The sequence below is a fragment of the Bipolaris zeicola genome, assembly GCF_000523435.1.
Source record: "Bipolaris zeicola 26-R-13 unplaced genomic scaffold scaffold_404, whole genome shotgun sequence".
Taxonomy (NCBI): domain Eukaryota; kingdom Fungi; phylum Ascomycota; class Dothideomycetes; order Pleosporales; family Pleosporaceae; genus Bipolaris; species Bipolaris zeicola.
Window position 1 is genome coordinate 1 of NW_006912453.1, and position 12,758 is coordinate 12,758.

Genomic DNA, 12,758 nt, shown 5'->3' on the forward strand with positions numbered 1-12,758 from the left:
TGGTTGAGACATTACGCGTTATTGTTGTGGAGGTGGGGTATCGTGGGGAGGTGGCCGAATCACTGGGGTGGCCGAATCACTGGTGAAACACGTTATAGCTTTCGCTAGTGATTATAGAGTTTCTGTAACGGGTTGGACCTTGTCGGGCCGGGCACGCAACTACAAGTGCCCAGGCCCACACCCGGATTCTATCGGCAACTAATTAGAACGGCCGCGTACCCACTACCCACTCAGCCCATGGTCCTAGCAGCTACCCGGCGATTTCTAACTCTCTGCACCTACCTCTTAGAGACCTGGAATCTGCCGGTGCTGAAGGGGGCGCAGCTTGAGCTTTATTTACTCTCTGTTCATTGTCCAAGCTCACCCCACTTTAGTATCGCTAGCTAGATGTTAAATACTGGTTTTGTATATGACATTAGGCGCGCCTGCAGAGAATAGAAATTTTTTACTCTTCTCTCTAGCTAGTTTAGCTAGTTTTCGAGCTTATGTTTTGGCTCGTTTTCTAGCTTGTTGGGCTGACGGAGATTACACAAGATAGAATCATCTGATAACGGGATACCGAAAAACGGCCCTTTTAATAGTCGGGTCAATATATCGAACATAAGCGTAATGGAACTTCTTCGGCCTGAATCGGTCTTACTCTCACCGCGGATAGTCCAGAAGGTGGGTTCGGGGTATTTCTGTATAGAAGCGGCTACAGGCTTTGTAGTGTGCTCAAAAAAGATGGCGTTCTAAGTATCACATAATCAGATATTGTTGTAGCTTGGCAGTTCAGGGTTTAGGCAGTATTTAAAACTGAAACCGCCCTTGAGGTTGAAGATTAACAGCGAACAATCCTGAACAAAAAAGAAATTTGAATCAACGATATGCATAATTTTGAGAGTACATCACTAGATGGAGATGAACGCATCACGAAGACGATGCAGGAGGATCGGGAAGCAGCTTCAGTTTACTGGAAAAGTGCTCTAGCTGGTTGCCAGGCTATGTCGTTCCCTATCTTGCCACCAGCTGTTCAGCAGCCAGTCCCGGAAGCGACAACGACGTATCAATGCCTCCCACTGGTGACACGGCCATCCGACGTAACAATTTCCACTATCGTCTATGGTGCCTGGGCCATTGTCGCTAGCTACTATACCAACGCGGACGATGTTGTATTCGGTACTACCATAACCGGACGGAAGGCGGACATCAATGGCGTTAGGGCTGCGGTTGAATCCAACATTACTATGGCCCCGGTACGAGTCTGTATACGAGATGATGCTACTGTATCTTGCTTTCTGCACAACTTGCAGCAACAAGAAGCTCAGTTGATTCTACACAAGCAGACGGGACTTGAGCAGATTGCCAAAGTATCAGCGGACGCCCAGCATGCCTGTCACTTTCAAACTCTGCTCATATTACAGTCTGCTTCTGGAACAGGAGGCAAAGAAACTACTTGGGAGTGGCCCAGTCAATCCAAGCTGCAGGAGTTTATGAAATTCGCGCTGGTGATTCAGTGCGTACTTGACGACACAGAAGGGATTAGGATCACAGCCAGCTTCGACCCAAGAGTGTTGGATCAATGGAGTGTGGACAGGATGCTGCAACAGCTCAGCTTCATTATTTCGCAATTGACTAGCGCAGATCAAGATGCAAAGCTCACCAGTATCGATGCTATTTCACCTAAGGACAGACAACAGTTGTGCGAGTGGAATCGCGACATACCTCCCACAACGGAACGGTGCATCCACGACTTGTTTACGGAACAGGCAAAGGCACGGCCTACCGCGCCTGCAATCTGTGCGTGGGATGGCGAGATGACGTACAGCGAGCTAGACACGTTATCCTCTCGACTAGCTAGCCATCTAGTTGACCTGGGAGTTGGGCCAGAAGTTATTGTGCCCCTCTGCTTTGAAAAGTCAATGTGGACAGTGGTAGCAATGCTTGCTGTACTCAAGGCTGGTGGGGCGTTTTTGCTTCTCGATCCATTTTTGCCCCGGGAGCGCCTAAAACTGATGTGCGGGAAGGTATCAGGTTCGATAGCCCTGTCATCTCAGGCGAGTGCGCCGGTTATCGAGGATTTGGTCAGCACTCTCGTCATGGTCAATCGCGATTCAGTTTGTCGAACCAGTTCTCACGCTTCGCTTCCTACCATTGTGGGGCCTGGAAATACTGCCTATGTCATTTTCACATCAGGAAGCACAGGTGAACCGAAAGGTTGCAGAGTTGAGCATCAAGCAGCGTGCTCTTCTTTGGTTAGTCACGGCCATATCTTAGGAATTCACGCAAACACTCGAACGCTGCAATTCGCTTCCTACTCCTTCGCTGTAGCTTTGGTAGAGATGCTGAACACCTTCACTCATGGTGGCTGCATCTGTATCTTGTCAGAAGAGGACCGAAGAACAAACCTAGGCTCGGCTATGTCTAGGATGAGAGTGAGCTGGGTGTGCATCACTTCGACAGTGCTAGATCTTATAACTCCCGATTCAGTTCCATCGCTAGAGGTAGTATGTATAGGTGGAGATCCCATAAGTCGCTCTCAGATTGAGCAGTGGGAAGCGCGGGTACATCTGCGCCAATCGTACGGGAGCAGTGAGGGAGCGGGTGCTGTCACGTCCACAACAATCACTAGCGCCTCCTCGAATAAAGATATAGGCCGGGCTTATACAGGCGTATTCTGGATCGTGGATCCGAATAATCATGAGCGACTCCTTCCAATAGGAACTGTTGGTGAAATTCTCATCGAGGGTCCCGCACTAGGCCGGGAGTACATTGATGAACCAGAAAAGACGGCCGCATCCTTCATTGAGGCACCAGCATGGAGAGCTTCTTTCGGGCAGAATAACCGCTCAAAACGCCTCTACAAAACTGGAGATTTGGCGAGATACAAAAAGGACGGGTCGGTCGAGCTAATAGGACGAAAAGACAACCAGGTGAAACTTCGTGGCCAGCGCATCGAACTAGGGGAGGTAGAGCATCAAGTCAGGCAGGCAAAGTGCGGCGTGAAACAAGCGGTAGCGGAGCTGATCAGACCTCGTGATTGCGAGGATGATCTGCTTGCTTGTTTTGTCGTTTTTGATGATGACCTGGATAACGAGATGAACGAGAATGACGATAAAAATACAAAGTACACGACAAAGACACAGAAGGTTGTGCAGCAAGTTCAAGAGAAGTTGGATCAGTTTCTTCCGCAATATATGGTCCCGTCAGTGTTCATTAGAGTATCCCAGCTACCATTAACATGGTCCAGAAAGATTGACCGTAAAAAGATACGCGAAATGGGGGCGTCCTTGTCAACGCAGGAATTACTCGCCGAGATGCGCACGCAGAGCCAGGGACCTAAGAGGCAGCCAACAACAGCGATAGAGCAGGTGCTGCAGCAGCTGTGGGCTCAGGTACTCGGCATCGATACGGATACTATTGGGCTGGATGACAGCTTCTTCCGCCTGGGCGGCGACTCTATCTCGGCCATGAAGCTGGTGTCTGAAGCCCGCAGGTTAGGAATGCAATTGACTGTAGCAGATGTCTTTCGCAACCCCAAGCTCTGTCAGCTCACCACTGTCGTCACCACCACATCAGTTACAGATTCTCTCACTACAATCCCTCGTGTGCATCACACTGGGCCCGCTCTACAATCCTTTGCCCAAGGACGTTTGTGGTTTTTAGAGGAGTTGTACCCGGGATTGAACTGGTACTCGATGCCATTAATGGTGCACATGAAGGGTTCATTGCAGTTGGAAGCGCTCAAATCTGCCCTGCTTGCAGTCGAGAGCCGCCATGAGACGCTGCGAACGACTTTTGATACTATCAATGGTGTTGGTTTGCAATTCGTCGAGCCATTTTGCAGTAAAGACATTAGTGTTATCGAAATGCAGGCGGGCGACAAGCAGCGTCTTGCAGATGCTCTTCAACGGGACCAAGCGACTCCTTTCGACCTGCGGTTAGAGCCTGGCTGGCGGGTGACTATCTACCGTATAGGTGAATATGAACATGTGCTATCTGTTGTCATGCACCATATTATCTCGGATGGCTGGTCCATGGATGTGGTAACCCGCGAGTTGGCTGCTTTCTACTCCGCCGCGACACAGGGCCGGGACCCGCTGGCTCAAGTACAGCCGCTGCTAATTCAGTACCGTGACTTCTCGCTCTGGCAGAGAGAGCAGGCTCAGGTCGAAAATCATCAGAAACAGCTTGACTACTGGGTTCGGCAGCTCCAGGGAAACCGACCTGCGGAACTGCCTTGTGATAAGCCCCGGCCCGCCGCCTTATCAGGACAGGCTGGCGTACGATCCATTCAGATTCGCGGTTCTCTATATGACAATCTACAGTGTTTTTGCAAATTGCATGGCATGACGTACTTTGTAGTTCTGCTCGCTGCCTTCCGAGCCGCACATTTTCGCCTCACCGGCCAAGGTGATGCAACCATCGGCACGCCAAACGCCAATCGGGAAAGGTGGGAGGTCAAGGACATGATCGGCTTCTTTGTCAACCTGCAATGTCTTCGAACATCTGTTGGCGAGGGAACTTTTAAAAGCCTTGTTGACCAAGTCCATAATGTTGTGGTTGCGTCGCATGCGAATGCAGATGTTCCATTTGAGAGCATCGTATCGAAGCTGAAGAATGATCGAGATCTGTCTCGCCACCCATTTTTCCAGATCGTGTTTGCTGTACACTCTCAGCAGGATTTCGGACAACTGAAGCTCGAGGGATTGGAGACAGAGATCGTGCCTATGCCAGCAAATTCAAGGTTCGATATGGAATTTCACTTCTACCAGCAGGCAGATGGCTTGCAGGGTAATATGCAATTCTCTACAGACTTGTATGCTCCGGAAACTATTGAAAATATGCTATCGATCTTCCATGTTCTCTTGGGAACATGTCTTAAGGAGCCTGAGACAGTAGTGGCTTCATTGCCATTGCTAAGTGACGCTCACTTCCGCAAGCTGGATGAGATGGGGCTCATTCAGGTTGAAGAGACGGCTTATCCTCGTGACTCTAGTATTGTAGACCTGTTCCGCCAGCAGGCTTCTATTTGCCCGTCAAGGGTTTCCGTCCAAGATGCAACGGCAAAGATGACGTACGCTCAATTAGACGAAGCATCTGATACTCTTGCTTGGTGGTTGTCTAAGCGAGCGCTGGCTCCGGACACCCTCGTAGGCGTGCTCGCGAATCGAAGCTGCGAGGCAATCATTGCGTTCCTGGGCATTCTGAAAGCAAACCTGGCCTATCTTCCACTTGATTCCAAGGCGCCTACAAAGAGGATAGAGGCCATCCTTTCGTCCCTTCCCGGCCATACTGTTCTTCTTACAGGAGCAGATATTCCAAATACGAACATACAGTTGAGCCAAGTTGAGTTTGTTAGCATCAGGGAAGCCTTGACAGAGGCGATGGACGACTTCATTCCTCAACAATCTGTGACGGCTATTGAGAGGCCATCCTCCACCAGTCTCGCTTATGTCATGTTCACCTCAGGGTCGACAGGCCAGCCAAAGGGGGTCATGGTGGAACACCGCGGCATTGTGCGACTAATAAGAGATAACAACCTAGTTCAGTATCTGCCGGACTCACCTATTATGGCTCACATGGCCAATCTTGCCTTTGACGCGTCGACATGGGAGATTTACGCCCCCCTATTAAATGGTGGCACTATAGTATGTATTGGCCCAATGGCGGTCCTGGATCCCGAGGTTGTACTCCAGACCTTTTGCCTACATCATGTACAATCAGCCTTCATGACACCAACTCTGATGGGCAGTTATGCGAAACAATTACCTGCAATATTTACTGGTATCGAGATGCTGTGTGTTGGAGGTGAGGCACTTGAATCACATCACATTCAGAGCATAGAGAATGTGTTCACGGGCAAGCTTGTGAACTCATATGGCCCAACCGAGAACTCTGCCTGGAGTACACTCTTCCTCGCTAACAAAGAGAGATCATTGAATGGCGTGCCTATCGGCCGAGCGCTGAGCAACTCTGGTGCCTACGTTATGGACTCGAAGCTGACCATTGTACCTCTTGGGGTTGTCGGTGAACTCGTGGTCACAGGCGATGGTGTAGCGCGTGGATATACTGATCCCAGTCGTGATATTGATCGCTTTGTCTCGGTCATCATTGGTGATCAGGCGGTCAGAGCGTACCGAACGGGCGATTACGTCCGCTGGCGACCTACCGATGGCGAGCTAGAGTATTTCGGTCGGATGGATGGACAAGTCAAGATTCGCGGAAATCGTGTCGAGTTGAGCGAGATCGAGCACGTCCTTCATAACCACAAATCGGTCAGTGAAGCAGTAGTGGTCGCCCAGCAGCAAGGCGAAGAGACGCGACTGGCTGCGTTCGTCACAGCAAACGAAAGCATTACAATTGCCAATGCACAGCATGACAGTAATGGCGAATCGAACCACATTGACGCGTGGAAAACAAAATTCGAATCTGAACTGTATTCGCCAATTAGTGTTGTTCAACCTGAGAGCATTGGTCGAGACTTTGTTAGCTGGACGTCAATGTTTGATGGCACCGAGATAGACAAGGGGGAAATGAACGAGTGGCTGGATGACACTATACGTACCATACTCGAGACCCATCGACCCGACCACGTACTCGAGATTGGATCCGGAACCGGCATGATCTTGTTCAATTTGGGTGATGGGCTGCAAAGTTATGTGGGTCTGGAACCGTCCCAGAAAGCCATCAATTTCATCACAGAATCCGTCAAATCTATGCCTGTATTGTCAGGCAAGGTCCAGATGCATAAGGCTACAGCAGCAGATGTTGGGCATCTTGAAATGCCTATCATCGCAAGCCTTGTCATTGTGAACTCGGTTGTTCAATACTTCCCGAGCGTGGAGTACCTCTTCAAGACCGTGCAGCAACTTCTCAAGATTGGCACTGTTCGCACGATCTATTTTGGCGACATTCGATCCTATGCGTTGCACCGAGAGTTCTTGGTAACGCGATCACTGCATATAGCCGGTGGCAAGGCAACAAGGGCTGACATCCAACGCATGGTAACTGACATGGAGCGAGTCGAGCGTGAGCTGCTGGTTGATCCAGGTTTCTTCACTTCCCTGCCTGATTACTTTCCCGGCCTCATCGAGCATGTAGAGATCCTACCTAAGAAAATGAGAGCGACAAATGAGCTGAGTTGCTACCGCTATGCAGCTGTTGTGCATATCAAGGAAACAAACAAGCAGACAAGAAATATTCGCAGCCTTGGAGATGGTGAATGGATCGATTTTGTAGAGCGCCAGCTGGAGCGCCAGTCTCTGCAGCAGCTGCTTCGGAGTCTCCCTGCATCGGCCACAATAGCTGTGAGCAACATTCCTTACAGCAAGACTATCGTAGATCGGTGCTTGATAGATGCGCTGGGTGAAACAGAAGCAGAGACATTCGATCACGGGGATTGGCTGTCTGAAGTACATCAGAGAGCCCAGCGCTTTGCCTCGCTTTCACCTATAGACTTGGTTGAGCTAGCCCGCGAAGCTAATTGCCAAGTAGAGATCAGTTGGAACAGACAATTCTCTCAGCGTGGTGGTTTAGATGTCATCTTCCATCGATACCCGCAGAAGGAAGCGAGTAGGATAATGTTCCGATTCCCCACTGACCACTCAGATCGTCCATTGCATAGTCTCGGCAGCAAGCCGTTACAGCACAATTTCCTACAGAAAATCCCACAAGAGCTGCTGGAGATTGCTGAAGGCCACCTGCCTGCTTACATGGTTCCTCAGACTATCACCGTGCTAGACGCAATGCCGATGAATCAGAATGGCAAGGTAGACCGGAAGGCGCTTGCAGAACGAGTAGAAGTACAGAATAGCCACAGGGAGTCGACCCAGCAACTGATGTCAGCTGGAGAGAAGATGATGCAGCAGCTGTGGGCTCAGGTACTCGGCATCGATACGAAAACCATCGGGCTAGACGACAGCTTCTTCCGCCTAGGCGGCGACTCGATCGCGGCCATGAAGCTGGTGTCTGAAGCTCGCAAGCAAGGCATTCAATTGACAGTTGCGAGCATTTTCCATTCTCCCAAGCTCATTCATCTAGTGGCCTCAGCCCACAGAGAGGCTCCAGCCACACCACAGTATATTGAGCCTTTCTCGCTTCTTAGCTTGAATTCAGATGCCGAAAAAGCACAAACCCAGGAGGAAGTTGCAGCTGGCTGTGGCCTAAACAGAGGCCTAGTAGAAGACATCTACCCGTGCTCACCTCTACAGGAGGGCCTAATGTCACTAACTTCGAGGCGAGCAGGCGACTACATCATGCAGAGCGTGCTAGAGCTGCATAGCGACATAGATGAGGGCGCTTTCCGGGCAGCGTGGGAGCAGGTGGTCCTATCATCAGCCGTGCTGCGCACCCGGATCGTGCAGCACAGTATGCTGGGCCTATTGCAGGCTGTCGTTGCAGAAGGCATACAGTGGGCCGAGTTTGATGATCTGCAAGCGTACCTTGCGAAGGATAAGTCTACAACAATGCAGGTGGGCGACCCTCTAGCGCGCTATGCAATTGTTAAGGAACACGGGGGCGAGAAGCGCTGGTTTGTGTGGACCATCCACCACACTTTGTACGATGGCTGGTCTCTGCCACGCATCCTAAATGCGGCTGGGAGGGCGTACCGAGAGACTGCAGTCGAAAAGCCTACTGGGTTCAACGCCTTTATCCAGCATCTTGGCCAGCAAGATCAGGAGGCGATCACGAAGTACTGGCAAGCCACGCTTGCCGACTTCAATGGGACCCTGTTTCCACCACTATCGACATCGTCATCAGCACAGCAACCTATTGCGAATGCAATGCTAGAGTACCAGTGCGCGCCACTCCTTAAGACAGCATCCAACACAACTATGTCGACGCTGATCCGTGCTGCGTGGGCTATTGTCATTGGGAACTATACCAACTCAGATGATGTTGTCTTTGGGACGACAGTAATGGGCCGGAACACACCAGTCCCTGGGATTGAGGCTATGCTGGGACCTACCATTGCGACAGTACCGGTGCGTGTGCGTTTTCAGAAGGAACTCACTGTGCAAGCTCTCCTTGATACAGTGCAGCGGCACGCGACCGAGATGATTCCATATGAGCAAACGGGACTGCACCGGATCGCCAAGATGGGAGTCGATGCACAGCATGCTTGCAGCTTTCAGTCGCTAGTAGTGGTGCAGCCAGCTGATAGCCATCTGGAGATGAACAAAGAGCTAGGGACGTGGCATAGTCGTTCAGAGATACAGGACTTTACGACGTATGCGTTAATGATGCAGTGCACACTAGCGGCAGAAGGAGTTCACATCACAGCTAGTTTCGACCCAAGAGCGATAGAGCGATGGCAGCTAGAGAAGATAATGGGCCAGTTCAGCTTCGTCATGAAACAGATGGCAGAAGCTAACGTCGGCACGACAATTGCCGATATCAATCTACTTAGCTCCGAGGATAAACAGCAGCTATGGGAATGGAACGCTAAAGTCCCAGCAATGGTAGAGCGGTGTGTGCATGACCTGTTTATGGAGCAGGCAAGGGCACGGCCTACTGCACCCGCCATCTGCGCGTGGGATGGCGAGACGACATACGGCGAGATTACATACGGCGAGCTAGATGCCTTGTCCTCTAGGCTAGCTAGCCATCTGGTTGATCTAGGAGTTGGGCCAGAAGTTATTGTTCCCCTCTGTTTCGAAAAGTCAATGTGGACAGTGGTAGCAATGCTCGCTGTGCTCAAGGCTGGCGGGGCGTTTGCACCGCTTGACCCAGAGCATCCACCAAGTCGGCACGAGGAGATCTTTCGGCAGACCAAGGCAAGGTTAGTGCTGGCCTCAGAGCAATACACGACTCTCTGCAACAGAGAAGGTCGCGTCGTTGTAACAGTCAGTAAAACATCGGTCCATCAGCTGCTCAGCGAGGCCAGCGAGCGGAAAGTGCACCCGAATGTACAGCCAGGAAACAGTGTCTATGTCATCTTCACATCAGGCAGCACAGGCACGCCCAAGGGCGTGGTGGTCGAGCATCAGGCCATCGCAACGAGTAGTCTGGGTCACGGCGAAGCGCTTGGGTTCACGCAAGATAGTCGAGTCCTCCAATTCTCATCTTACACATTCGACGCTTGTATAGCCGAGATCTGGACTACACTTATACACGGCGGATGTATATGTGTCCCTTCAGAGCGTGATCGGCGTAATAGTCTGTCTGAGGCCATTAGCAAGATGAGTGTGACCTGGGTTTTTCTTACACCGACTGTTGCACGTCTCCTAGACCTTCGTGAGATTCCCTCTGTCTCTACACTTGCAGTGGGTGGCGAAATCATCCGCCCTACGGACTGGGACATTTGGGAAGGTCATGTTAGACTGATACACGTTTATGGGCCTACGGAATGTTGTGTCTTCAGCACTGCATATTTTGATATAGATGCATCACAATCTACAGTAATTGGGAAATCGATCGCGTCCGTCAGCTGGGTGGTAGACCCTGATGACCACCGTAGGCTGGCCACTCTAGGCTCAGTAGGCGAGCTGCTCATCGAGGGACCGATCCTGGCGCGCAGCTACCTCGATGATATGGAGAAGACTGCGGCCGCATTCATCTGCGACCCTGCTTGGTTGCTAGAGATAGGGCGGCGAGGCCGACTGTACAAGACGGGCGACCTGGTACGCTACAACGCAGATGGCGACCTGGTGTACGTGGGTCGTAAGGATGGGCAGGTCAAGATACGCGGGCAGCGGGTAGAGCTAGGAGAGATTGAGCACCACGTGCGCGAGTGTATGCCAACAGCCGAGCAGGTAGCAGCAGAGGTGATTATGCCAGGAAACGAGAAGGACAAGGCAGTGGTGGCCGTGTTCGTGCAGCAGGATAACGTCTTGACCGAAGGCGGGCTGGCGTCCCGCGTCTTTTTCCCTACGAATGTAGATGAACAGCTTAGCGAGCGACTACTCAGCTATATGGTGCCTGGGGTGTACATTGAATTGGCAAAACTTCCAACAACGACGTCAGGCAAGATAGACAGGCGGCGGCTGCGCGAGATAGGGGCGTCCTTCTCAGCGCAGCAATTCGCTGAGCTGCGTATGCAGAGCCAGGGACCTAAGCGGCAGCCAAGAACAGTGATAGAGCAGAAGCTACAGCAGCTATGGGCTCAAATACTTGGTATCAATGCGGATACTATCGGGCTAGACGATAACTTCTTGCGCCTAGGTGGCGACTCGATCGGGGCCATGAAGCTGGTGGCGGAAGCCCGCAAGCAAGGCATCCAATTGACAGTTGCGATGGTCTTCCGGGCTTCAATACTGCACGATCTCGCCACTCTTTCCTCGAATTCGCCTACCACTGCTTTCCAGCCCCCTGCCAATTTTTCTTTACTCTCGTCCAGTCTATACGAGGTTGTAGTTTCCAGCGGAACGCAATGTCGACCTTTCGTAGCCTTGGATCGCGTTGAGGACATATGGCCTGTCTCCTTTATTCAGGAACACTATCTTTCTTACGGGAAACGGAATTCTCGTGATGCCTTCAACTACATCTATATGGATTTGAACCCCTCTTTGGATGTCAGACGTCTAGAAAATAGTTGTCGTTCACTTGCACAGCACTTCAAAATTCTCCGCACGCATTTTACGTCCTACGAAGGTCAATTTTTACAGATGGTTCTTCGCGATTTTGATGCTCCTTTTTCAACGTTCGAGGTCAATGGGTCCATGGATGAAGAATCCAATGCCATAGTTTTACGAGATGTCTGTCAGTTATCGCCGCTTGGGTTACCGACTTCGTTCATCTTCATCCGCAATGCCTCGAAGGCAGCTCGGCTTCTTATTCGTCTATCCCACGCCCAGTATGACGGCTGGTGTATCCCCGTCATCCTGAACACGCTCGCTTCGCTTTTTGATAACAAGTCATTAAGCCTTGACACTGACTTCTCAACATATTTGGCATACTCTCGCCAAAGAGCCCCCGTGTCTGCCTGCTATTGGAGGCATCTCCTCAAAGGCTCTCGCCTTACCCAGATCATCCCAAAACTTTCCCCTACAGCCTACGTAGACAGTCCTCGCAACATCACGCTGAGGCGTTCATTACCCCTACCTCAGCTACCTGGTGAAATAACAATTGCGTCTCTTATCAGCTCAGCCTGGGCTTTGGTTCTCTCTCATGTTAGCGGAGAAGAAGATGTGGTCTACGCTCAACTGGTCGCTGGACGAAACTCCGATATTCTAGGCATTACGGAGATAGTTGGGCCCTGCATAAACATCGTCCCAGTTCGTGCGGATGTCTCTGCAGCGAGAACGGTAGCTGACCTTCTCCACTCTATTCAAGAGCAGTACGTTTTCATTGGTGAATCAGACTCAATGAGCTTCAATGACATTGTTGGACAATGCACAAATTGGCCAGCCGGGACCATGTTCGACTCATACATTAAACATCAAAATATCGACGCAAATCCGGAAATTCACATTGCAGACGGGATATCGAAAGTACAATGGTTTGACAACCCCTTTACAGTAGCACCTGAGCTGTCCATCGTCACGCAAGCACAAGCCGGCAGTTTGGATGTCACAATCAATGGCAATACGCATATTCTCACGGCTGAATGCGCAGAGAAGTTATTGAGCCTCCTTTGCGAAACGACCTCGAGGCTCAGTATTAATCTTGAAACGACATTAGAATCGTTTAAGTCATCTCTAACGTCATTTATCTGATTTTGCATAGTAGTGTAGGTGGTCAGTCACACACCAACTTTTAAGCAGAAATTTTTCATCGAAACTCGTCAATTTTCTATCGGATATAGGGGTAACACGTCGCGAGAAATCGATTTACGC

The 12,758-nt window shown here is 50.8% G+C and overlaps 2 protein-coding genes across 2 annotated transcripts; both read left to right on the top strand.

The window, feature by feature from the left end:
• Window positions 1-237: 237 nt before the first annotated feature.
• Window positions 238-387, top strand: COCCADRAFT_111858 (uncharacterized protein; the record flags this gene model as incomplete). The annotated part of the gene is made up of 1 exon (XM_007720126.1): window positions 238-387. The coding sequence occupies one exon, from the start codon at window positions 238-240 to the stop codon at window positions 385-387; it is 150 nt and encodes a 49-aa protein (XP_007718316.1).
• A 1,409-nt stretch (window positions 388-1,796) lies between these two features.
• Window positions 1,797-12,638, top strand: COCCADRAFT_41883 (uncharacterized protein; the record flags this gene model as incomplete). The annotated part of the gene is made up of 2 exons (XM_007720127.1): window positions 1,797-1,983; window positions 2,014-12,638. 2 exons carry the CDS (start codon window positions 1,797-1,799, stop codon window positions 12,636-12,638), a joined length of 10,812 nt encoding a protein of 3,603 aa, XP_007718317.1.
• Window positions 12,639-12,758: the final 120 nt, after the last annotated feature.